Genomic DNA, 25,357 nt, shown 5'->3' with positions numbered 1-25,357 from the left:
AGGCCCATAGAAAAAGGCCCATATCAACCCAATAAAATCAGGCCCATACGAGAAAATCAACGGAAGACCCCTCAAAAAAATCAAGAGAAGAAACACAAGGCAATTTCACACTTTCGTCGGAGAGAGAGGAAAAAAACGCAGCCGCTGCGTCGCCATGGCGGGAGAGGAGCAGCCCCTGACGGAGTACGAGAAGCAGCGGCTGGCGCGGATACGGGAGAACGAGGCCCGCCTCCAGGCCCTCGGCATCCGCCGCCTCGCGGCGTCCCCCCTCCTCAACCAGCCGTCCTCGGCGGCGGCGGCGGCGGGGGCCAAGAGAAAACAGAAGAAACGATCCGACGATGCGGATGAGGAATACCTCCCGTCGGAAGGGGGCGGCGGCGAGGAGGGGGAGGAGGAGGAGGGCTCGTCGGCCAGTGACCAAGACTCCGACGAGGAGTTCAAGCCTTCCTCTAGGTCTAACCAAAAGGTGCCCCAATTTTCCGGTGGAACAAATCCACTAATCCAGGCCCTTGAATCTTGTGTGCATCATCGCTGTTAGTATGAATTAGTTGACGCTATTGTTTTGGTGATAGCGTATCAAGCACTTTTTTCATCAATTGTAATGCCATTAGGGTTAGTGGGCTTGTTCATGGCATCCTTACAGGTTAATTTGCTAAATCGCGGTCTTAGCAATATCCAAGCAGCAACACAAGGTTGATAGATTTTACTGCACGATGGGTTGGAGATCTCCCAAAGAAATGGAATGTGAAACTCCATGGAGATCTGATCTTTTATATTAGTACTAATGCATAGTTTTCTTTTCTCTGCTTTCTTTTCAGGGAAAGGCAAAGAAGAAAATGAACTTGGGAAGCTCTTCTAAAAGTACTGTTAGAGAAGAAGAAGGTGCTCCCTTCACCGATTTTATGGATGATGACGCAGCCTTACAACAGGTAATACATACGTCGCAAATGCAGGCGCCAAAAACGGATGTGATCCTTGAATGCTTATTGAACTCCTGATCCTTTCTCCACTCATGATTCTTCGCCATATGCAGGCGATTGCGCTCTCCCTGGCAGAACCTTCAAAAAGTTCTGTGACGACAACAACAGAACCTTCAAAAAGTTCCGTCACGACAACAACAGTTGCAGAAACTTCGAGCAGAGGAGCCAAAGGACGAAAAAGCACGCCGTGCAAAGATGACAATACCACACCTGTTAAGGATTCCGCTAAAAATAGGAAGACAAAGAAGCAGGTATGTTCCTTCCAGAATGACATGTACAGTATTAGCTTTACATCCCAAACTTACTTGTGTTTTGCATAATTGTGCTTCCATTGCTTGCTTTCAGGTCAGGAGCAGAATTCAACTGTCGGAAGATGATGTGGTGGCAATATTCTTCTCATTTGATGGTATTTTATCTGACTTGGAAGTCCTTTTATGGCATTTAAAACCTGAGTTCCGCTAGAAAATGGATTTTGTGTTGCATCTATGCATAATTGTTTGTTGAGGAAATAGTCTTAGTAGGAAAGCCTATGAGCCTAAAGTAACATAGGCGTTTTGTTCTGATGCCCTTGTGATTTGCGTATTGGTTAGAGTTACGTATGGTGTGATCCTGCGATGCTTACCAGGGGAATTAAGATTAGTTCTTAAACAGTAATCCCTCCGTCCCAAAATTCTTGTCTTGGATTTGTCTAGATATGGATGTACCTAATACTAAAACATGACTTGATACATCCGTTTTTAGACAAATCTAAGACAAGAATTTTGGGACGGAGGGAGTATTCAACAAGCCAAGCTGATTTGTCCACGCTGAAGTATCTTCAGTTGGGTATTCCCCTATAGACAAATGGGTTTAGTTATGTTCATAGCAGAAGCACAAAATTTTGATTGGCATAGTTCCTCTTTTCTTGTCACTGTACTATAAGGTTTTATCTAAATATCTTACTTTTATATGGACTGTGAATTGGTTTCTACTTTGATGTACAGAAGCTGGAAAAGGATACATTGCACCATGGGATCTTGAAAAAATGGCCAATATAAATGATTTCATCTGGACAGATTTTGAGCTATCTAAGATGATCCATTGCTTTGACAGTGACAAAGATGGAAAGGTTTGTCCTTTGTTCTTGAATAAAAATGTTATCATTTTTCTACTTTAAATGATGCATTGTTTAGAATCCAGTTTTCTGATGTGGGAAACCATAAATAGTCTGATTTCTGTGCACTCATGGAACCATATTCAAATCAATTAACACGGACAACTGGTTCCCTTGTGGAGAATTATACATTTAAATCAGTTATAAATGCACTTCTCAGGTGGTGCCTGTTTTCGCCAAGCCTGAGCTAGCAGATTTCCATCATTTCCCCTGCTATTTGCCAATGTATTTAAGAAGGTGAATTGTTTAAATTCATCGTGTACTTATTGACTAGCAATTATATACTCCATCCTTTTGATAGTCGCGTCCTACTTTTTTGGTGTTAGATAGCTATCTTTTTGTCAACTTGCACTACTGAATGACCGCTTGACTCGTGAGCAGTGACCACTGACCTCACTAGGATGCCGTTTTATCAAGCTCAACTAGAGAGAGGGGCCAATACTGCTCGTTTGTCCACCTAATGATAACTCTCAGTCATTTTAACTTGCTAACTAATCACAACATTTCTAAATAACTATTGTGGAACATGGATTCCAACAGCAGATACCTACTCGGCATGGCCCTTTTGTCAAACAGATGCTGAAAACAGTCGTTCGACAGCGACCTGCCAGCGCTACAATAAGGAGTGTTAACCTTTTGAACATGAATCCAATTCTTACAACTCAATTTTCCTTCACAGATAAGCCTTGAGGAATTCCGCACCATCGTGTCTCGATGCAACATGTTGCAAGAGCCGGAGTGATGATGACAGGGCAAACAGTTGCATCAGCCAGAGGAGTGATGATGACAGGGCAAACAGTTGCATCAGCCAGAGGAGTGATGATGATAGGGCAAACAGACGGTGCCTCTCCAAAACCTAACTATTAAGACGGCATGGGTTTGAAGGTGAAACTGGGCGCAGATCGCTGGAGCCTGGAGGCATGAGTCGATGAAAGTTCCAGGACTGAACAGAACCTCTGTTCACAGGAGCTGCATATCAATCAAGGTCCTTGTAGGAGTAGCTGTTTCATCTAGGATTAATTGTTCATGTACATTGTTGAGTAGTACTACGGGACCACTGTTGCTGTTCTAATAGGAATCACCAATTCGCCGTGCTCTTATTTACTACGGGACCACTGTTGCTGTTCTAATAGGAATCACTATACTGCAAGTGGTACATGGACATCGAATTAAGCAAGAATCCAGCGTCGTATGATATCCAAAAATTCAGGATGAAGTACACGCGTAATTAACCAAGCACCAACATTGGACAAATATACCATGAGGGAATCAGCACTAGATAGGCGAAAGTCATTTTTAACAATTATACCAAGTTATACTAACGCCCAAGCTAAAAGTAGCCATATATGACAAACAACCATAAGGTTAACCGTGACGACTACTCGACCGGGTATGATGGTCAACCCAATCTGACACTTGCGACTACAGGCGACATCATACCCTAAGATATTGTGCTGTTAAGTAGTAGTGCCGTACATGTAAATGAGCGCATCAGAATGCAGATGACAACACTGCTCCATTTTGATGAGGACAGGAGCCTAACAAGATGCAGGCAGGATTACACAGGGATCCTCTATCTCTTCATGAGATAACCCAGCAGAATTCCCAGCAGAGCAACGGCAACCACGAACACCAACGGGAAACCACCATTGCCATTCTGCTTGCTGATCTCCCTTCTCACAAGGTCCTGCCAAGATTCAACGGAAGATGTTTAGTTACAACTATGTTAGGCTTCAACATGCACAGCTGAAATTTAACAGCTTTTCCCGTAGTAAACTAGTACCAATATTCCAATCATGAAGGGCAATCTAACAAGTTTGGTATTATGGTTTATGGATGCAATAGGCTATGGGCCTAAGATATGCCCAAGTTAAATGCAAAGATAAGCAACAGTGTTATCGCTATAATGACAAAAAATTCTCAAGCCTTAAACACTAGGAAAGAATGCTACCGCAATCAAAATACAAAACATGCTGCAAAAATGTTGAATCAAAGATCGAGTCCACTAACCAGTTCCTCACGAAGCTTGTTGTTCTGCTGAATAGCAGAGTTTCTCTCTTCAGTTAATCTTGAAATCAACGGGGATGTCTACACAATTCATGAGATATTATTGGTGTCGGCACAAGGCAAGTAAAAGATACTTATAACAAAAGGTGTACGAAAAACTGAACAATGTTACGTGGTGAGCAGAGCACAAAGTCTGCTCTCAATATGACCCATTTATTGACTCATAGTGCAGGGTTGTACGCATAATGCAGGTAATTGACTGTACCAAATATACATACAAAAGTTTACACAATGTACTACCAAAGCATGTGCATTTGCTGCACCTAATAAAGAATCTAGTTGCTATATTAATGCCAATTAGCAGATTTGGGTGTATCATTATGAGGAATTAGCTACGATTGCAACTCCACAGTGAGAGAAATTAGCAAAGGCCAACAAGGCCAACAACTAAAGATGACAAACTGAATACAGGTTGCTAAACTGGCATCTTGTTATAAGTTAGAGCTTGACCAATATCCACTGATCTCTGAGATGAAACATAACAGACCAGTTTCAAGTTAGAGCTTGGCCGACGTACATACATGTTCTCAGTAGTATGATAACAAATGCATATTGCAGCATGCCAGAATGCATCAGCCAACACAGAAACACTTAATTTCAAGTTTAGCAAGTTCATCATAGTGATGCCGACGCAAATGACTGTCTATATCTTACACCACTATCTATTATCACAAAGGTGAACTTAATACAGCTCACTAGTGGGTTAAATATGTGTCATTACATTACAGTACAAATTCAAAATACTTACATCAGTTTGAGGCTTAAAGATCCAGTATTCTGGTTGTCATTTATTGACTATTTCAGTGTTAAGTTGAGCGTTGCTCAGGGTCTAATGGTGTTAACAAGTACAACATCATCTTGAACATAAATTTGTTGTTTGAAATAATTCTTATGTACTAAGCAACAAGGTGTCAGCTCACTGAACGTCTCCTTTACAAAGCATGGCACTTGTGATGCACAACATTTACTTAATCCTTTGTAAGTGTTAGACAGAATTGAGAAAGTCTGGGCCTAGTTGATATTTGAAGAATAATTCCAAAGTAAATGGAGGAAGGTTGATTACCTAAAACATTTAAATTTAGAGTTATGAAGTAAATGTTAGCATGATTTTTGGGGAGAATATGTGACTAAGTGGAAACCACCATGATAACTCTGCAGCTGTGCCATCCTTCCAAATGATATGACTACGCGATTGAGGTGCATTGATAATCAAGAAAAGTGCAAGTCATATATGTCTATGGTACTTGAATTTTACTTCTCAGGGATTCAATGCAAGGTTTGATCTGGCCAAACCCTATTAGTGTTAAACATTTACAGAAAAGTATGCCCTGAAGGTATACAAAATCAATTTCTGCTTTCCATACTTCTAATAGAAAATTCCATGCAGACTTAAATAGTTGTTCGATGGAGCTAACCTCAGTGGTTATCTCAGATGGTTCCTTGTGCGCCTGAAACCAGCAACAACTCAGTTTAACATGGTTACAAAAAAGAGCATACCAGGAAAACAGCTGATGAGGTTAAGATACTAACTGAGGACAATGGTGGCTCATCAGATTCCCGTGTTGCCTGCATCTAGAAAACAATCGATCACACCTCAAGCAGTTCAGAACAAAAAACGAAATGAAAGAAACAGCATAGAGTTAGAGATCTCACATCTTGATAATTTATGTTTGCCCCATCTGACCATGAAGGCCGAGGTGACGAACCCTCTTCAGATCCCTCCCGCACAGGCGATGGTGGCCGGGGTGGTTGCACGTAGACAACCTTCAGCCTCACCTCATCCACCACATTCCCTGATTCTTTTTTAAACTACACAAGGTTCACTTGTTAGCACTGTTGAAGCAAACATCACACAACATAACTGAACCAACGAAGAGGCATTAGAGTGTGAATTGTACCATCTCTCCGGTGATATCCTTGACTGCTGTTCCCTCCGTCACCACAGCGCTCTGCACGAGAAACTTGTCCTTGCACTGCATGTCGGGCGGCGCCTGCTTCAGCGCTTGCATCGTCACTGAGAAATCAGAGAGTGTCAGTTTTTCGCCGAAATATAGCAAAGCATCCTGATGACTTTGGTGAGAGGTGTATGGGAGTTGGCAGTACCGACGACGCTGCTGGTGGACCGCGGCGGCACAATGCCGCTGTTGGGCCGCACGCAGTACTTCTTGGGGCTGGTCGTCTTGACCTAAGAGGCGCAACGTTTCACCAAATGCGGCATCACATTCAGACACTTTGTACACAATTATTGCAGAGCTGTGTGCTGTGACGAAGACTGGGAACACTTGGTGGGAAACAAGGACGTGGTGATTCCAATTACCTTGAAGGCGAGGTAGTCGTCCGTCCTGTTGGTGAGCTCCATGGAGCACGAGATCTGCTTCATGAACTCGACTGCGCGATCCAGAAGAAGAAAAAAAAGAAAAACAAGAGGACCAAATTTAGCACAAACAGTACAACAAGCCGGCGAATCCGCCGGATTCCCTCCACGCTCTAGATAAATAAAAAACTGCACGGGAATGTTTGATTTAAAAAACGCCGCGGCAGTTCAAACCGAGGACCGCGCCGACATCAGTCCGAGAATTCCTTGAGAACAGCAGCGGCGGCGGCATGTGCCCCGGAACAGCTAAATACAGTACAAACAAAGGGAGAGGAGGGACCGTACAGGGGAAGCGGAGCTCGAGGGGCTCGATCCCGAGCAGCTCCTTGGAGTCGGAGCCCATCCTGCGGCGCGAATTCGGCGCTGGAGCTCGGCGCGGGGGGGCGACGACGCGGGAGGGGGAGAGCTAGGGTTTGGGGGAGTGTGCCTCGGGGGGCGAGAGGAGTGGAGGAATCGGAAGGGAATTTGGTTGGAGTCGCGGAAGGGAGCAGGAGTGGTGTGGTGGTGGTCTTTTGTTGGGAGACTCGATTGAGCTGTTGAGCACGGGGTGGGTGGGCTGCCTGACCCAAATGCGGCAGCGGTTGCGGCTGATGCGCCTTTACACCCTCTGTGTGTGGTTTCCTCTTTCTGCAAAAGGGCAATGCCGCGGTAGGTGAATTTCCCTGCTGATGACGGTTGAGATATCGCATCGCTTTTCTTAGGCGGAGAAATCAGGAATTTGTCTATGATGAAGTTTGTGGTAAAATCATCTAATAGTATCAAGGGAATCGTTGACATGAAAATACTTGTCAGAGAAATGAATGTATCTAGACATATTTTAGTTTTAGATACATTCATTTTTATCAAAAAAGAATTTAACAATTTTTAAGACAGATGGAGTAATGTGGAACAGACGGCAGTGGCTAAAAACTGTCATTCAGGGCATTTTGGATGCAAAAGCACTACTCCAACGGATGATGTATCTCTGTTTGGTGCTAAAAAAACTGCAACAACCCTAAATTTCCGCCTCAAGTGCTACGTATTTGCAGCATCTCTACCGGCTGCCGCAAAAACCAAACACAACATCATAGCCACACACGAACACCAGCCGCCGCGCTGAAGTTTCCCGGTCGCCCGACCCGTGGCCGCCCCACACCGATTCTGGTTAGATCTCACCATCACTCGCCACCGCGGCAAGACCGTCATGCACCTCAGCCGAGTGGCCCATTCCCATCAGTCCGAATATCCACCACCACCCCAGCCTCCGCCGTCAATTGAGGTTCCAGCGCTGCCCGATTTGCAACAATTTTGTCTGTTCCTTGCCCCTCTGCCGTCCAATATGGCCGCCGCAGCACCAGGCTCGCCTTGTAGGTCGATCATCTACAGCCCGGTACCCCACGTGGCCGCCGCGACCACCGCCGAGTTGTTTCTCCTTCAGAACTCTCGTCTGTTGGGAGGCGCGGCTATGGAGGCTCAGACTTGGCGGCAGCAAGAACACACCCAGTCCATTCCTAGCCAGATTGGCGGCCCCGCATCGGCCACAGTGAGCAACGCCGGCCGGAATTCACCTATGTGCCCGCTAGGTGTTCGATGAAAAGCATCCAATGTAAAAAAATTGTTGCGATATAAGAGCAGATCTAATGCAGATATTGTGTAAATGTAGATGAATTTGTTTGAACTGTCTTCATGGGATGATTCCTCCTTCGGAGAGGAATACGAGGGGACAAAGACGAGGACGTTGATTTGATCATGATGGTGCACATGAAGAAGAACAAGCGGCCGAAGCATGATGGTTCTGTTGTCGGTCGTGAGGTGATTCGTAGGAGGAAGCAACATGGGCAGCCAAGATTGATGGTCAGTTATTTTGGTCCAAATATAGTGTATCCAAATCGATACTTTCACCCCCAGTTCAGACTGGCTCCGGATTTGTTCCTCCACATTGTCAATTGTGTGAAGCGACATGATCAAAGCAGAGGAGGAATTGTGTCGGAGATCTTGGACATGGTATTGTCCAAAAGGTGACTATGACATTGCGCATGATGACATATGTTATTCATGCAACTTTGGTTGATGATCCCTTGGCAATGGGAGAGAGCACTTCCATCAAGTGTGTGAAGCAAATTGCAAAGGTGGTGGTTTAATATTTTGGGCCAGAGTATTTGAGAGCACCCAATCCTCAGGACACTCACAGACTTTTGGAGATGAAAAAGAGCATGTGGGTTTCCAGGTATGCTCGGTTCAATTGATTGCATGCACTGTAAGTGAAAGAACTGCACTGCGGCATGGCATGGACAATTGAAAGGACATATGAAGGATGCCACCATCATTCTTCAAGTCATGGCCAATCAAGAGACATGGTTTTGACATGCATATTTTGGGATGCCTGGATTTTTTAATGCCATCAATGTGCTCCAACTATCATCACTCTTTGCATGGTTAGCCAATGGAGAATCACCACTGGTGGAGTTTCAAGAAGATGGTCGCACATACAACATGGGCTACTACCCTAGCGGATGGGATATATCCGAAGCGCGGGCAACTGTGAAGTCGATTTAAGCCCCCAAAGTAAGAAAGAATTTCAATTCCATAATGCTCAAGCAACTGCTAGGAAATATGTGGATATGTTATTTGAAAATTTGCAAGCCCAATTTGTTATCATGTGTGGACTAGTTGGATTTTGGGATCAAGAAATCCTTTGGTACATCCCAAGGGCCGCTGTGATCATACACAACATGATCATTGAGCATGAGCATGTGAAAGGTTTGCATAACTCCTTCTATGAATTGATGGGGAAGCCGGCCCAACCACATACAAGTAAATACCGCATATGACACTTTCTTCAAGTTCAACATGACATTCTAGATGCGGATACTCACGAAGATCTTAAAAAAGATCTCATCGAGGCGCGATAGACATGGAATAGGAACAAGAACCCTAATTCTACCTCTATGTGTTCATGTCATGTGTTTTGAACTTTGTGTTATGTTTGATGAACAAGTGCGTTGAATTTGAACCTCTGTATTGATGAACTATGTAGTAACTAAGTACTAATTGTGTGTTAGATATTATTTGTTCTGGATTTATTGTGTTGAACATGCTCAAAATGTTTGATAGTTGGAGAAGGCCAAAGTTTTAAGGCATCGGTTTTACATCATTTGTTACGGCAGTGATGCCCAATAACCGTCTCTCTTCTGCCCTAAAACTATTCTTTTCTTAAAAGGACAGCACAAATGTAGATCCTTAAAATCAATTTTTACATCATTTGTCGAAGATGCTCTAGCATTTGCAATTGCAGATATCGTCTATTAGATAGGTAAAAAGTGTCTTGAACTCCACATAGGTCCGGATCTACATTTCAAAAATAGCTAAATATGCAGCTTTAAATGAATTACTAAATTTATTTTATTTCCTGATGCCCAATAACCGTCTCTCTTCTGCCCTAGAACTATTTTCTTAATAAAACACAGTACAAATGTAGATCCTTAAAATCAACTTTTACATCATCTGTCGGAGCTGCTCTAGCATTTGCAATGGCCGATCGTATGTTAGATAGGTATAAAATAAAAAGTGTCTTGAAGTTCACTTGGGTCCGGATCTACATTTCAAAAATAGCTAAATATGCAGCTTTAAATGCATTACTAAATTTTATTTTATTTCCTGCGGCGAATTTGCAAATTTTAGTTGTGCCTGCACAATCGAACTCAGACGTGCGACGCACGCCAACAGTGTTGAATCAACTAACTAGGTCGTAAGCCATGTCGCTTGGCTTATCGTGTGGTTGACAAGTCTAGGATTTCGCCAATTCCTTTGAACAATTGCTCTCTCTGAAATTCAACAGAGCAGGCGAACCGTACGCATCTCAAGGCACATGGGTTAGGTCGGGTGTTTAGCAACTTTGCGTGATATGCTGCTTGATTTGTATCAAGGGGAGTACGCACGCCAAAAGGAGTATCTGAGAAAGACATAACTAGTTTTTTCTTCGCTTTGTTGCCATCACACATGACACACCCAACCAGTTGATTCTGCACACGAATGTTGGCCTAGTTCTTTTGGCCGATTCCGCCCGAATCTTGAGCCTCCTCCAGATTTTCCCAGAATCCTGAACCCACCAAAAGAACTCACCTGGCAGTGCACAACCTGTGAATAAAGGAAGGATACCATATCCTTTTCACATGGCAACAAGCCTCCGTGAGGTGCAGATCTTCCGAGGAAATGGAGCAACACCCACACTGGCAACAGCTTGGAGCATATATATTCTGTATTCAAGTAAAGTATTTCTTACACACTCATATTCCACTGTTCAGCATCACGTCAATGTACAATTTTCATTTTATCTATATACCAAAGCAGTTGCACGATTCAAAGTTTCTATCAGTCAAAACTCCTTTTATTCTACGTGCACCGCATCTGACAAATGCAGACGCACCAGAAGTAACATGGCACCCATTCTATCCTGCAGTGAGCAGCAGAAGCACAGCAGCACGAAGAAACCTATCTGTTCACATCATCACTCGATCCATGGCTTGAATCGCTTGCGGAACTGAGCCCAGCGAACCAAGCAACGCGCATCAACTGAATCCCAAGGACCAGCACCCACCAGGACACCAAGCCGCGAAGGCTCTGCACCATCCACCCGGGCGCAGCGATCTCGCTGGCCAGCTGGAGGCCCCTCATCAGCTGCAGCACCCGATAGCCCTCGTAAACGACGGGGGCCACCAACCAGACAGGCGATTTCCAGTGCCATGTAAGCGTCTCAGTCAGCATCTGCACCGAAAGGAGTAACAGGTATGGCCCAAGCAGCACCAAGAACGGAATGAACGGTAGATGCGGCTGCAGAGCTCCTCGATGAGACGCGAAAAGCAGGGCCAGAGGAGCAACGAAGCCTAGTATACTGGCTACCAGATTCCACAATCTGTAAGAAGTTGGGATCTGCCTTGTCAGGTCGAATGAATTGTTCTCTGGACGCCCACATGCGTCGGCCATAAGGAAGAACAGCATTGCTCCCATGTTGAAGATGCAGTCGAGTCCCACCAGGGATAGAAGGCCAGCGATGTTAGGGCCAAGGAACACTGAAGGCAATGGCAGCCACAAAGTTGGAACTATACCGGTAACCAACAGAACCGAAGGCCCTAACAGCCACATTGGCAGCTTAAATGTTGCTAGCTGCTTAGAAGGTTCATTCTTCACGTCCACAACATCCTGGTCACTCTGGAGGATTGGAATCTCCGGAGCTTCTTCTGTATCAATAGCCTCGACAACATTTGTTCCCATGACAATGCTGGCATCGTCCTCTGCGGAAGCATATGGTAGAGAGGCCTCCCAAGGCAAATTCTTAGTGCATCGCAGTGCAATGTTTTTAAAGTGGCCCGACTGCAAGGGGCTCCAATGAAGAGAGCTGGGCAATCTCGTAAGTCTATTCTCATGAACCTGCCTCCTAACATATGCTCTGTTTAGTTTTATCTGTGAACAGAGCAAAGAAGCCATGGTACAGGACGTCAAATTCCAACACTGCAAAAGAATTAAAGAAGTGAAACAAATTAGTGCCTCCAATGTCTGGACCGTGGCGAGATATCTAGCAGGTAAGATAAACTCAAACACAGGCTAACAATGAAATGCAATAAAGTTGGATGTCAGGTTGACAAGAGTAAAACAATGCTTGTCATTTGTGTCTTGGCATGTCACTCAACCATTTATTAGATGGTACTGAACCAAAGATTGCTTGTCCATGTCCCAACGACGAATTGCAGAATCCACAGGCAGATCAAATATTCAATGATGTACAGAAATTCATGATTGCAGTTACTGTGATACTTCTTATTCAACAGGTTTTTAAGTAAAGAACTCCAGCTTCAGCTCTTGTGATTGTTTTTGCTAACTGATAGCTATAATTTGTAAGTTGTAACTGGAAGCATACTTTTGACTTCCGGGACAGGAAACATGGTAAAACATGCAATAAAAAATGGAACTCAGCTGCACCTCATTACAGAGAAGTTGCTATCAGACCTAAAGCTTAACAAGAGTCAAGAAGGCTAAGTAAAAAGACTGAAGCCAAAAGACAAATACCTAAGCACTTAGGAATAAACTTAAAAATTGCAAGAATTATCTAGCACGCGTGAGATTTAACATTTTGTAAATACAGCAAAAGTTATAGAGTATGTATGAGTTATAAAACCAGACATACAAAGTCCCCCGCTTAAATTGCATAAGATTCAAGACAGTGGTAACTATTTAGGCCTGAATCCAATGATCCAGGAGATATAAAGATGCTACTTTACACAGACCTAAAGTGCTAGTTCTTCTCCCCAGCGGACACAATCTGTCGAAAAGGTTACTGACGTTCCCAAGCTAATCACCACATCTGTGCAGCAACGGTACTAAACACCAGAAACTTAAGGACAACCTGTACTTTAAGTGTGTGTCATTTTGCATAACTTCGAATAAGCTCTGTATTAACCGAAACAAAATCCCCATATCGGTTGACTACGCAGAGTATGTGCATCTAGCTATGCCTGATGGCAAAACCTACACCTTAAAAACACGCGCTAGTACTCACAGCTCGCCGGAACCGACTGACCACTAGCTTTGATTGATCTTTCAGCGACCGAACCTCACAAATCACAAGAGTATACAGCTACGAAGTAACTCAAACCATCCCCCGCGTTTCCCTTCTCAAAATTCAGTGGTAAACGCAGGCGTCGGAGAGACCGAGAGCACTTCTAAACATTCCCAAGGCCTCGAATCTGGTCAGATCCGCAGATTTCGCCCGAGCGCTGGGACCTTCTGTTCGGGGCTAGTTCTTATAGGTAACGCAATAGACGGAACAAAGGGGAAGGCTAACCTGATTGGATTTCCTTCGGCTTCTCGCCGGCCGGAGCTCCTCCGAGCAGTTCTTCTCCCCAGCGGCGGACGCACGGCTTGAGCGAGGGGTGGAAGGGGCAACCCGGCCCAATACACAACAATAAGTACGGTGGGCCGAGGTATGGAAATGTTCTCGTGTCTTGGAGGAGGGCCATTTCGGCTCTGGGGAGCATCTGCTCCTGGGCGAACAGTAAATTCAAAATGAATTCTCTCTCAAAAAAGTAAATTCAAAATAAATAGTGAAAGAATTAAAAAATTCTGATTTTTTGTGTGGATGTTCATGTTAGTCTAATAAGTGTGCTTGAAATTTTCATGCGAAACGGGATAGCAGTGCTTTGTCGGTGAAAAAACAAAGTTAAATGTAAAATTTCGGGTTTGATTTGTTTTCTTCTCACAGGTCAAAATGCTTAAGCTTTTCCACTAAAAAATTTCAGGTAGCATTTGGGTGTCACAGTGAACACATCTATTTTTTGAATTTCTTTTGACATTTGCAAAAGACATTTTTGGCAGACAAAAATTATATGCTCCCGAAAGCCGAATTGGATTTCTCATGTTTTGGCCATTCTTTTGTGTGTTATAATAGTGTACGGATGGAGGAACCGTGTGAAATCTTGGTCTCTTAGGGACGCGGTTAATCTGAGCTCGAGCTCATGTGAGCTCGGGTAAATAGTAAAAGAAACTTAAAATAATCTGATTTTTTAGCAAATATTGACAAATGTCTTGATTGCTTTTAAAGTTTTATAATGGAATGAAAATTGTAGAGACTTGGAAAAAAATGATTTCATTTTTTGGGAGCATTGATCTTATTATTCATCTATTTTGGAGCAACATGAAAAACATTTATGAAGCATCGATTTTGTGGTGGCCTGCTTCCACCACAAGAAAACTAACCATCTAAACTATGCTTAGTTTACTATGGAAATAGGTTGAGAAGCGTTTTTTTGTAGGGATGGGCTTATTAGCCTAGAATCTAATAAAAGAAGTTGAATGATCGTTGTTTGTGAGAACAAAGGAAATGCTCGTGAGGGAGGATAATTGATTCGTTCATTGTTTTCCATAGACAAAACTGGGTTTATCTTCAATTTTAAGAAAATATGTGTAGTAGTAACAATGAACCCTGCAATTTCAAGAAAAAATTTAAGTGGTACCAATGAATCCAAGGAATATCGAGCCACTGAAGAAGTTTACAGGCAAATTTCATAAGTAGGTTGTTGTTTTGGATAAGCAAATTTTGTATACGTAGACCGTCAATTTGACCCGGTGCAAGTTTCCTCGTTCATCCATTTGGATAAACAAATTTTTTATACCTAGACCGTCAATTTGACCCGGTGCAAGTTTCCTCGTTCATCCATTTGGATAAACAAATTTTATAAGTAAGAAATTTTTCTGGTTTGCAAACATTTTTCTAAGTGATAAGACATTTTGACCCAATGCAAGTTTTCTATTCGTCCAGAAAAAGGGGGCGGGGGGGGGGGGGGGGGGATGTCATCAAGGAGGTTCAATGTAGTGTGTTTTCCATTTAATCTGTATGATGTATAGATCACTAAAACCCCAATATTTATAGGGGCGGGGTAGGGGTTAGTAGACTGGATTTTCTTTTGGTCAGTCGATTTTTTTCTCAAAGTTGGATGTAAAGGGAATGGCGAGATCTCCTTCTACCTCCTGAAAAGCATCGTTCATCGTCTTTCCCATGATCTCAAGTTGAACTGCCCACGATCGCCGGCCGAACCGCCTGCTTCTGTCGCCCACGGTCGGCGACGCTCTTGAGACCGCCTGGCCGCCCCGCCCTCCCCCTACCGTCATGCTTTACATCGCCCTCGACCATCTCTCTAAACCGGCCAATCATCTAAATTTTCCGACGAACCTGCACCCCCACCCCGAACCATCAATCTTCGGACTCGCCCCCACCGGCTATGGCTCGTTTCTGGTAGAGGCCTTGACGGTGTCCCCGGGCCTCGCTACCGCACGTCGTGGTGCCGCCAACGCCCGCTTCCTTCTCCACCGAATTGAACGGCCCAAATTCGAAATCCATGTCACTAATGTCCAGCAAATCTGATACTAATATTTCAATATTTCAGTTTTGCTAAAGCACATCTAGATGTGCCATAAGTATTGCACATCTAAGTCATATATCATTGATCTTACATTGAGATTCGTGTGAATATTTTCTTTCTCTTTTTCTCTTTATGCTTGATTCACTCACTTAGATGTGCAATAATTAAAACATATCTAGATGTGGCCTAGACACAACCATATTTTCGATACCAATGCTACTGTCGGAAGGCAAAATGCACGACGCTGGTGGTCGACGGAATAAAGATAAAGCAGAACCTAGCCACAAAAAAGCATAAAGAGAAAGTAAAGTAATGAACCGATCAAGCAAGCAAACAAAAGTGTTTGTCTTTCCTCGGCCCTCTCAATCCATCCTCGATCGCCACCTCCAGAAAATCACTCACCCATGGCGCAGACGACAAACGCATCCCAGCCAAGTGCCCGCCACGGCCCTTTATCCCCACCCAGCCACACACATCTACCCATCGCGTCCATTTCCCACACCCCAACTCTGCAAATCGACCTCCCACGCACGCGCGCGCGCGCCTCCCCTGACCCGCCGCAGCAGCGGTGCCAGAGCGATCGGCCGCCATGAGCGGCGGTGGCGCCGGCGACACGCTGGACAAGCTGGTGGTGTTCCTGGCGAAGCGCGACGGCATCGACAAGCTGGTGAAGACGTACCAGTACGTGTCGAAGCTGGCGCACTGGGCGGCCGAGTCGTCGCACCCGGGGCTGGCGGGGCGGGCCAAGAGCTGGGAGACGGCGGCCGGGCTGAGCCGCAAGGTGTTCCGGTCGGGGCGGTCGCTGACGGGGCTGAACGCGCTGCGGCGGTCCCCGGGGGAGTTCGGCGCGCTGGCCGTGCTGGCCAACGCCGGCGAGATGGTCTACTTCTTCTTCGACCACTTCACGTGGCTGTCCCGCGTGGGCGTGCTGGAGCCCTGGCTGGCGCGCCGCGCCAGCTTCGTGTCGGCGTTCGGCGAGTGCGTCGGCTACGTCTTCTTCATCGTCATGGACTTCATCATGATCAGGCGCGGGATCAGGCGGGAGAGGGCGCTGCTGCGCGGCGGCGAGGGGAAGGAGGAGGAGGAGAGGGAGGGCGAGGTGCGGAGGATCCGGGCGGACCGGGTGATGCGGCTCATGGGGACGGCGGCCAACCTGGCGGACCTGGTCATCGCCGTCGCGGACATCGAGCCCAACCCGTTCTGCAACCACGCCGTCACGCTGGGGATCAGCGGGCTCGTCTCCGCCTGGGCCGGATGGTACAGGAACTGGCCGTCGTGAGCTGAGCTCGGTCGGATTGGATAGGCATTTCGACCGGCAAGATGTACTATGTAAAAAATGTACGCTTACCGCGTTAATTATTTTCTCCTATTATTACGAGACTGTTGTATGGCAGAGTTCTGGCAACACACTTCCAACCTCCTTCAGAATAGACTACCATAACAGTCTTACATAGCTTGCTGACCCAAAGCAAATGGGGAAGAAGGTGCGAGCTCAAGTTAGAGCACCTAATCTACGGGTGCAACGCCCGGTCAATAATTACTTCCTTTTGGATTCTTTTCGAGATATGTTACCACATACTGTATCACATATGCCATGCGGTCAATAATTACTTCGGCGGATACTGCTTTCGCCAAAACATCAACTAGATAGCGGTGACCAAGCCGAATCACCCGAAATGCCTGCCAAGGCGTCGTCATGTCTAGGCCAGGTCGGGGCTCAGCTGGTGAGCGCCGAGAGCATGCCGCCACCGCTCTTCGAGGCCATCACGACCTCCCAACCAGGCCCTTTCAGGGGGATAAGAGGGGGGGCATCGGCGGCGGCAGGCGGGCCGGTGAGGTCGCTCCGGTCCATCACCTTCAAAAGGTCCTCGTCGCTGATGTCGGTCTGGATCATCCTGTCTTCCTCGTCCTGCTCGTCCCTCAGCAGCGCAAGCAGCTCCTCCTCCTGCATTTTCCAACAAAGCAGAAGAGCAAATCAGCCATCATTCCCAGTTGCTTCGCTTTTGTTTTTACTTCCTTTGGTGTTTCATTTCTGAACAAACAATTTACGCAGTAGACAAGAACACAATCTATAGCCGAGACTGAAATCTTTACATCTAAGACATTAGGCTTCGCGCTGTTTTGTTCAAACTGCCCCTTCCCGATCACAACATGCTCTAGCTTCAGCTTTCCAAAAGCTCTCTTGATAATCCGTCCCTGCGACAATGAGGAGGTGAGCAGCGATGCCACAAAACATAGCCTAGCAAGAGTCTGCAGGTCATCCATCCATACCTCAACAGAGTTGGACGTTGCCAACCGATAAACATGCACTGGGCGTGTTTGACCAATCCGGTGGCATCGATCCATGGCCTGCAAATCCATCTGAGGATTCTGCAGAATGAAGCAAATCTTCAGCGTATCACAGCTATGAAAGGTAACTGAAAGGCGGGCATTTTCAGATTTTCACCAAGGAGCACGGCTACAAACAAAACATCCCATACGAAAAAATGAATATCCAAACAGGGAGATGGCATGTGCAGGGAGAGTGTAAACTTTAACAACTGTTACTTGTGTATGCATACCTATATCGAGTATTACACTACAAACTCTTGAGATAGACAGGAAATTACCCAGTCACTGTCATACAGGATACATGTATCAGCAGAAGCAAGATTGATGCCAAGCCCACCAGCACGTGTGCTTAGAATAAAGATATTCATACTGCTGTTCAAGTCATTAAACTCTGCTATCTGCCACAGAAAAAACAGTACCAAATAAAAGCCATAGACAGCCATTAAATAATCAGAGAAAGATTGGCATGTAACAATAAAATCAATATAAGGAACATTTATGGATTAGACCACTGGTTCTCCAATAACAAACAGTTATGTGCATTCAAGCCCAGGGTCCATAAACCATTGAACCGTCAGTTTGCTGTCCCCACCAGTTTGCAATCTAACCAGCTTGTAGTGAAATATTCAACTCCATCCAGTTTTGGTAATGATTAGCTGCCAGTTAAGTGAGTCTTTTTCCCTCTAAATGAGATAATTAATCCATGTATTTGTAACATGTTCGATTCTAGCTGATTTTTCCCTATTTAAAGTTCTCCAAATAAATTCAGGCACCATGCAGATGCAGGCTCAATGGTCGCGAGCCTATTCGGGTGAGTGTTTTTCAATCATGTCCAAGCTAACACACATTTGCTGAATCGGATCGGAGATGGATGTGCGACTTCATCCAGTCTGGTAGCAATTAGCTGCCAATTCAGTCAGAGCTCTTTCCTTTCAGTGAGATAACTAATTCACGTTGTAACAAGTTATGCCCAATTCTAGCAAATTATGCCCAGTTTACAGGAAGAAAACTCAGGAAACGTCCAAGTAAAATGGCAGTACCTGGGAACCAACTCAGATGTATGTTTTGAAATCGTGTTTAAGCTACCACACATTTGCTAAACATGTATGTTAAACTAATATGCTGGTTGGATATGAGAATCCCCTGCTGTGGGATGTTAAATTACAACATACAGGTGTTTTAAGATTGTAAGATTTAACATGTATGAGCTCAGAACTGCTCATATAAAATAATAATTGAACATGTGTTATTGAGCTCGATGCTAAATTGCTCATGTGCTCACTTGGGAAATTAAGGTATGTGCATATGCACATACATTAATACAGAATTGCAATTCTTCAAGATGTAGATGCTATCTAGTAAACTGGTAAGAAATCGGTAGACTACCACATTACCTGTCTCATCCTGTCTTCTAATTTAACACTACCATCAATTCTGCAAATATTCAGGCCTTTCATATACAAATAATATTCAATTATGTCCAAAACTTTTGTCCACTGTGAAAATATTAGAACCTACAAACATATTAACTGAATTAGGATATAATTCATGAAAAATGTGCTAGCATGTGCATGAATGCAGAGTAAAGCTCACAAAGAAATGTAAAGGAGAACCATAAACCTTGTGCTTTCGTTTGAGTAGGGATTCCAGTAACCTGTCAAACAGCTGAAATTTACCACATTGTTCCAGAAGCTTATCGGTAGGTGGATAAAGGCCTGCAGACAAACAAATGAACAACAATGTAGAAAAAATTAGCAAACAAAAACATAGAGTGTAACACAAATAGGACACATTCAATTGGATTATGGGACACACTTGTTGAGTCAAATGCAGCATTGAAAAGATCAGGATGGGCACAGTTCTTCCTCAGCTGAATCATTAGGTTATTTAGCTTCATCTTCATGCCAGGTCTCCGCAACACTACAATATAGAAAAAACTTGTAATATAAGAATTAATTGTTTACTTGTACACACAATGGACTGTGAGTGTGCAGGAAAAGATGCACAAGCTTACATATGCATACCTATGTCTGTGCTCTCAAACAAGTAGTTGTCAAATGTCTTTTCAATCAAGTGAGTCTGGATTTGCTTCTGATGCGCAGTCATGTTAGCATAAATGATTATCTCTTTCTTCCGTGGAAGCATCTGTTCCACATCCACCTTCATCCGTCTTAAAAGGAATGGACGCAAAATGGCATGAAGCTTTGAAACAACAAGGACTCTTTTCTTCTCATCAGCTTCTTCCTGCTGTTCCTCGTCTCCTTTCCCAGAAAAATCAAACCTTTAAGAAGATTTTTGTCAGATGAAAGGAGGCAAAATAAACCAAATATATTCCTTGAATGTTTAAATAGTACTCCCTATGTTCCATTATTATTGTCGTGGTTTTAGTTCAATTTGAACTAAAACCACGACACAAATTATGGAACGGAGGGAGTAACTCCACTATCTTTATAACAAAAACTCCCAATGTGAAGGTATTAAAATCCATATACTTACTTCCAATATTACTTGCTCATAGCATGCATTTTAGATAATAACATAACAAGTTTAACAGCAGACAATATAATAAATAAGAAAAGGTACAACATAAAATTCTGCTAATGATTATTAAATTGGCAGACATGTCATATCAGTACACAACATATACTGGGACGAGGAAATTTTATAACATAAGCGGCTGACAAACAGGGAGGTGGCTACTCTGGCGCATGAAGACATCTACCAGAGAGTCCTGGCGGTGCCCCCTGTGGCAAATAGTAGTTACCCATTTTGGGAGCCTATCAATGTGGGTTGTAATTGTTCTGCCATATACCCATACAACAGGGTATCATTGTAACTAGACGTTTCTATATTATTGTTAATGCAGTGGAATTGCTACAATTATACCAGATAATTGCATTGAATAGTGGAATTGCTACAATTATACCAGACAATTCATGCTTGGGAACTGATGTTGCGACTGTCTAATTTTTTCTTTTATACGATTCACAACTGATCAAATTTGATAGATTTTACTGCATCGTTTAACCAAAATATACACTTAAATGCCAAATGTTGATCACTTTATAGTAAATCCTGAAAAATGTTGGCTAAAAGAACAACATATATGTGCTATTAGATTCATACACAAATTGACATCACAACATCTAGGCATCTAGCCAATGGCAGAGTCAAACATTTCAAAGCTAGACACAGTTACATTGGAATGTTCAGGTCGCTTATATTTACTCAATTATATCATCATTACAAGAAAAAAAAGGCCAGGGGATAGCAACTGATGAACACAGGAACTGCTGCCAGGATATGGAGACTAAAACAAAATGGCATATACAGAAAAATACCCAAGGTTTCCACTCAAAAATAAATAAATTAGTACCCATAGTAAAGGGCAGCCAGTAGTGCATGTGTAAGTTAAGCGAATCATACCATGACTCAAATTCCTGATGAGACGAGAATATATCAGGCAAAATGAAATTCAATAACGACCACAATTCTGCCAGGTTATTCTGAAGAGGTGTCCCAGTCAAAAGAAGTTTATTGGCCATTGGTATGCGCTTTAACTTTCTCAATAATTTACATTTAGAATTTTTCAACCGATGTCCCTGCAAAAAGTATGGAGGCATGTTAATAAGGAATAGAGAAAGGTAGAGAACCATAAATGGCTCCATCATGTAGATTTTTTTTCTCAATAGCATGTGCTTTTTCATCACCTCATCCACAACAACATATTTCCACTTATAACGAGCAAGAAATTTTGCATCTGACATGGCCATCTCATATGAAGTAATTATTATTGGGAAATCGGGGCCAACAGTTTTGGGCCTGAATTTTCTCCTTATCTCTGCCCGAGCCACTTTATCTCCATGGTAAATCAGGCCAGTAAGAGATGGAACAAACCTAAATCAAGTATATTCACATAAGATAGCACTTAAAAAAACTGAAAATAAAATTTGGATACCTTACCTTGAGATTTCATTCACCCAATTTGAGAGAGTGGAAAGAGGAGCAATTATCATGTATGGACCATGCATACCATTCCCTTTAAGATGGGTAAGAAATCCAATTGTCTGGATTGTTTTCCCAAGGCCCATTTGATCAGCTAGTATCCCATTCAGCCCATTCTGCCACAGTGATATTAGCCACTTCACACCCTTTATCTGGTAAGATTTCAACTGTCCGCCAGTCATTAATGGTACAAGGTTGGCTTGCTCTTTTTCCCATCTTTCTTCTTCTGTGAGAGTGTCATCATAAGCAGAACGATCTTCACGAGATCTTGTGAGCATGGCAGCCACTGCTGTCTTAGCCTTCTTCTGAACAACATTTTATTTTATTGGTACTTAGAAGTAGCAAGATGTTGTCAACACACAATTATGATAAATAAATGACAACTATTTCTCATACTTTCTCATATATTCAGATCCCTTTATTGATATATCAGGTCATCCACTTTAGAATGATGACCAGTTCCCACTTAAATACTGAATATAAATGTTCACCATTATGGACCTATTAGATTCAGATGACAATCAACAAGTCCAAACAATTCAAAGTAACACTGGTCACGGAATGTTGGAATGCCTTAATTCTTACCTATGAAGGCAGCTGAACCTGTATTACAGCAAATTTAAAAGGGCACTTAAATTGAGATTTGTGAACTAGTATGTTGTAACTTGAAAGGATGCTGCTACTAGAAAAGGCAATCAGGAATTTTGGGAAGTTAACATTAAGCAATCAGGACAGCACGCTCTACAGTTTTCTTCAAGCGGCAATATATGTTTTAATCCTAAGTCCATTGAGAAAGTAAAAGACTACACATAATACTGCAAATAAGCAAAAGTACATGGCAAACAATGAAACAAAACATCTCCATAATTTAGAAGACAGCCAAAGATTACCAACGAACATATTTACATAACAGATGATAATATATGATGTATGCACTCACATCATTGTATTGTGGCTTAGAATTTACTTTCCTCTTTCTGCCACATCCTTTCTTCTTGTCTTCCACAGACTCCTCTTCATCTTTAACTTCAACAAAATTCTGCTTACCCAACAGGTAACAGCATCATCATCAAAAAAAAAAAAAACTAGCAATAAATACGAAGATAAGAAAAAGGTCACCACAGTGGGGGGCTCATACATCTGTAAATTGCTCCATCTTTTCAAGTAGAAATTCTGAATAAAGCTGTGTCTCTGTCAGCAGCTCATCCAACTTGCTAAAACATGCATTAGGATCTAAAGCAAGTCTTGCCGCTTGTTCTCTCTTTCTAGCCTCTTCTTCCTCTACCTTAAGCCGAGCCTCATATAGCTGCTGTTCCTCCTTCGTCATCACCTCTGTAACGAAGGATGCATCATCGTTCTTGGCCTCGAGGTCAATAGGTACAGATGAATTTACATCCAAGAACTCATCGGATGTCTCCTCATTGGTGGAGTGCAATGGCTGCTCTTCAGCCTTCAACGCCTTGACAATGGGGTGTACCAGTACCCCAACGCAGCTGGCCTCAAGCTTAACAGGCAGAGACGTACTTGCATCAACAAAATCACTGGCTTTCTCATTCTCGGCTTCGAACATTTTCTAATTTTGCACAAAATAATCAAATCAGATATAAGATTTGAAACTGTTGGAGAACCTCGACACAAAAAAAAATACAAATATTGCCCCAACAAAAGCATACAGACCCCATCTAGACTGACGCGGATCTAGATGATGTGCTGGGTATGCACCCACACACCAAGAAATTGTGGAGGTTAGCGGGGTTTAACTAATCACTGGATAAAAACAAGCTCATACTCTACGTTGTACTTACAAAGTTACAGTTGTCATTGTTGTTGTTTTACTATTCACACATATTTTAAATTATGTAGCAAAATGTTGCAGTAATCAATTATCCAATTTGATTTTTTTTGCATCAATAATAAAAGAACCAAATAATATACAATATCAGCAAGTGTATGAACTTCATGAAAAAGATTGATCATTCAACAAGCGCTCATACATGGTTCAGCTTCACATATTTCAAACAGAATCTGTAGCCAAAATATGTAATATTGCACAGCATATGAATAAGTTTAACCTCTGGGAAAATATTGCACATCAAACCAGCTGCAAACATCACATCATACTCAAAGTGCTACAGCAACTTTAGGCAGATACTACTGCGATGCGATGTAGTAATACTAGTATTAGTTTGAGAAGAGACTAGTAATTTCCTAGACCTGATGCTTTGGAAAAAACTCGTAATTGCAACTATGCAGACATGATGCTTTTACAACTATGTTGTACTAGTAGACAGTCTGCACTGCAGACCTGTTTTTGTGGCACATCTGAGCCTTGTTTTAGAGTACCTGAACCATTAATGCCTAATATGTATTGCAGCCTGATGCTTGCTAATCTGTCATGGGATTTCACGTCAGCTCGCAAATTCATCCATTGTACACCTGACATGCAACTTCTGAGTTTGTGTGTCTATTGCAAAGTACCACTTGCCAAAATGCATCATCCGTAGGAGTAGGCAAATGTGTAAATTCCCGTAGAAAAATACTAGCAAACAGACTACTGCCTAGAAAAGAAAAAAAAAAGGAGGATTCACTAACAAAGAAGAGACACCAAAAATGAAAAAAAAAATACATGGACAGTAGTACACATAGAAGAAAGCATGACAAAGAAATTGATCTTTCGGTGCACATTGTTACCTCAGCATTGGTCTGGTTTGCTACCCAAACTCTGTCTACTTCTCCAAAATGACCTGAAAGAGGCACGATAGGGTCAGATTTTGTGCGGACAAAAAAGGGATTCAGGTTTAAGAGGTTGATATATTTCTAGGGTTTCATGAGAACAAGCAACTGGGAGAAGAGTCGCCATGGGAAGAGTAGGAGAGTCGCCATGGGAGGGGTGGGAGAGGCACCGGGGAGGGGGGGGGGGGGGGGGGGGGGGGCGGCGAAGAGGCGACGTGCGAGGAGAGGAGAGGAGCAACGTGGCAGGGGAGGAGAACAGCAGCGGGGGAGGGGGGGAGCAGTAGTAGTTGCTGTCAGGGCGGAGGGGGGCAAGGCGTTGCAAATGGGGAAGGAGCGGGGAGGAAGAAGGGGGAGGATGGAGCTCACCTGCGTCGCCGCTGCCGTCACCAATCGCCGTCGCCATCGCCATCGCCGTCGAGGCCGCCTCCTGCCTCTGCTCTCCTCTCCGTTCGGTGGGGAGGAAGCGAAGGGGAACGCGGGAGCAGGCAAGTTACCATTTCCAGTTCAGAGCTCCGCTTGATCCTAGGAATTTTAAACATTTGGATCGTAAGGATCCTTTTACTGTTGTAAGACCCTTTGAATCGTAGTAGAATTAGAGATCTTTCAGCTCATGTTTCGCTGCGTCGAAAACTTTATCATGTTATGCCCAGTGTGTTGGGTTAAGGAGTCTGTTGGCCTGTGTTGGCCTTTTACTGTGTTGCTTGGGAATTTGTAGGTAGCACTTAGTTTGAACTGCGTGTTACTCTGATTTAGTTTTCAGTAATGAAAATCGGAAGGGGCAAGCCCTTCTCTGATAAAAAAAAAATACTGAAGATTGCTTTAT

General features: G+C 43.5%; 5 protein-coding genes across 8 annotated transcripts; 2 read left to right on the top strand and 3 right to left on the bottom strand.

Annotated features, from left to right (window-relative positions):
• The first annotated feature begins 89 nt into the window (after positions 1–89).
• On the top strand, positions 90–3,240 carry LOC109742195 (uncharacterized). The gene is made up of 7 exons (XM_073508817.1): positions 90–466; positions 819–929; positions 1,034–1,231; positions 1,326–1,386; positions 1,964–2,088; positions 2,813–2,932; positions 2,972–3,240. The coding sequence occupies exons 1-6, from the start codon at positions 155–157 to the stop codon at positions 2,873–2,875; spliced, it is 870 nt and encodes a 289-aa protein (XP_073364918.1). The 5' UTR covers positions 90–154; the 3' UTR covers positions 2,876–2,932; positions 2,972–3,240.
• Positions 3,241–3,389: 149 nt separating this feature from the next.
• Positions 3,390–7,168, bottom strand: LOC109742178 (vesicle-associated protein 1-2). 2 transcript variants are annotated; one of them, XM_020301264.4, is made up of 9 exons: positions 6,860–7,168; positions 6,518–6,588; positions 6,304–6,385; positions 6,099–6,214; positions 5,854–6,009; positions 5,731–5,772; positions 5,616–5,648; positions 4,144–4,221; positions 3,390–3,820 (listed from the first exon to the last, which is right to left on the bottom strand). In XM_020301264.4, the coding sequence occupies exons 1-9, from the start codon at positions 6,915–6,917 to the stop codon at positions 3,707–3,709; spliced, it is 750 nt and encodes a 249-aa protein (XP_020156853.1). In that variant the 5' UTR covers positions 6,918–7,168; the 3' UTR covers positions 3,390–3,706. The 2 variants fall into 2 exon arrangements, with proteins under 2 accessions (XP_020156853.1, XP_020156854.1); XM_020301265.4 differs by having other exon boundaries at positions 5,731–5,766.
• A 3,625-nt stretch (positions 7,169–10,793) lies between these two features.
• On the bottom strand, positions 10,794–13,521 carry LOC109742190 (uncharacterized). The gene is made up of 2 exons (XM_020301282.4): positions 13,392–13,521; positions 10,794–12,061 (listed from the first exon to the last, which is right to left on the bottom strand). Exon 2 carries the CDS (start codon positions 12,035–12,037, stop codon positions 11,045–11,047), a length of 993 nt encoding a protein of 330 aa, XP_020156871.1. The 5' UTR covers positions 12,038–12,061; positions 13,392–13,521; the 3' UTR covers positions 10,794–11,044.
• A 2,343-nt stretch (positions 13,522–15,864) lies between these two features.
• Positions 15,865–16,858, top strand: LOC109742150 (peroxisomal membrane protein 11-4). Its single transcript, XM_020301226.4, has one exon. The coding sequence runs from the start codon at positions 16,055–16,057 to the stop codon at positions 16,742–16,744; it is 690 nt and encodes a 229-aa protein (XP_020156815.1). The 5' UTR covers positions 15,865–16,054; the 3' UTR covers positions 16,745–16,858.
• Positions 16,859–16,861: 3 nt separating this feature from the next.
• Positions 16,862–25,134, bottom strand: LOC109742148 (ATP-dependent DNA helicase DDM1). Of its 3 annotated transcripts, none has more exons than XR_012203096.1 (15): positions 24,901–25,134; positions 24,493–24,545; positions 22,940–23,374; positions 22,742–22,840; positions 21,760–22,106; positions 21,507–21,693; positions 21,223–21,398; positions 19,821–20,077; positions 19,612–19,716; positions 19,417–19,511; positions 19,191–19,310; positions 18,027–18,194; positions 17,737–17,923; positions 17,560–17,661; positions 16,862–17,410 (listed from the first exon to the last, which is right to left on the bottom strand). XR_012203096.1 is itself a non-coding variant. In XM_020301225.4 (15 exons), the coding sequence occupies exons 1-15, from the start codon at positions 24,941–24,943 to the stop codon at positions 17,183–17,185; spliced, it is 2,466 nt and encodes an 821-aa protein (XP_020156814.1). In that variant the 5' UTR covers positions 24,944–25,134; the 3' UTR covers positions 16,862–17,182. The 3 variants fall into 3 exon arrangements, 2 of the variants coding, with proteins under 2 accessions (XP_020156814.1, XP_020156813.1); XM_020301225.4 differs by having other exon boundaries at positions 17,737–17,835; positions 18,075–18,194; XM_020301224.4 differs by having other exon boundaries at positions 17,560–17,835; positions 18,075–18,194.
• Between the last annotated feature and the right edge of the window lie 223 nt (positions 25,135–25,357).

This window comes from Aegilops tauschii, chromosome 2 (assembly GCF_002575655.3).
Source record: "Aegilops tauschii subsp. strangulata cultivar AL8/78 chromosome 2, Aet v6.0, whole genome shotgun sequence".
Classification (NCBI taxonomy): domain Eukaryota; kingdom Viridiplantae; phylum Streptophyta; class Magnoliopsida; order Poales; family Poaceae; genus Aegilops; species Aegilops tauschii.
The sequence above is the reverse complement of the archived record's forward strand: the minus strand, read 5'-3'. Positions and strand labels throughout refer to the sequence as shown.

Bases quoted from the DNA above. Each gene is read 5' to 3' on its own strand.
- LOC109742195 (XM_073508817.1), top strand. From the start codon at position 155: ATGGCGGGAGAGGAGCAGCCCCTGACGGAGTACGAGAAGCAGCGGCTG. The intron at 1,232-1,325 runs GTATGTTCCTTC...GCTTGCTTTCAG, and splicing joins ATAGGAAGACAAAGAAGCAG to GTCAGGAGCAGAATTCAACT. The intron at 1,387-1,963 runs GTATTTTATCTG...TTTGATGTACAG, and splicing joins AATATTCTTCTCATTTGATG to AAGCTGGAAAAGGATACATT.
- LOC109742178 (XM_020301264.4), bottom strand. From the start codon at position 6,917: ATGGGCTCCGACTCCAAGGAGCTGCTCGGGATCGAGCCCCTCGAGCTC. The intron at 6,589-6,859 runs GTACGGTCCCTC...TGGATCGCGCAG, and splicing joins CCTCGAGCTCCGCTTCCCCT to TCGAGTTCATGAAGCAGATC. The intron at 5,773-5,853 runs GTGAGATCTCTA...ATTGTTTTCTAG, and splicing joins CAAACATAAATTATCAAGAT to ATGCAGGCAACACGGGAATC.
- LOC109742190 (XM_020301282.4), bottom strand. From the start codon at position 12,037: ATGGCTTCTTTGCTCTGTTCACAGATAAAACTAAACAGAGCATATGTT.
- LOC109742150 (XM_020301226.4), top strand. From the start codon at position 16,055: ATGAGCGGCGGTGGCGCCGGCGACACGCTGGACAAGCTGGTGGTGTTC.
- LOC109742148 (XM_020301224.4), bottom strand. From the start codon at position 24,943: ATGGCGATGGCGACGGCGATTGGTGACGGCAGCGGCGACGCAG. The intron at 24,546-24,900 runs GTGAGCTCCATC...TGCCTCTTTCAG, and splicing joins TGACGGCAGCGGCGACGCAG to GTCATTTTGGAGAAGTAGAC. The intron at 19,512-19,611 runs GTGTGTCCCATA...GTTTGTCTGCAG, and splicing joins TGCTGCATTTGACTCAACAA to GCCTTTATCCACCTACCGAT.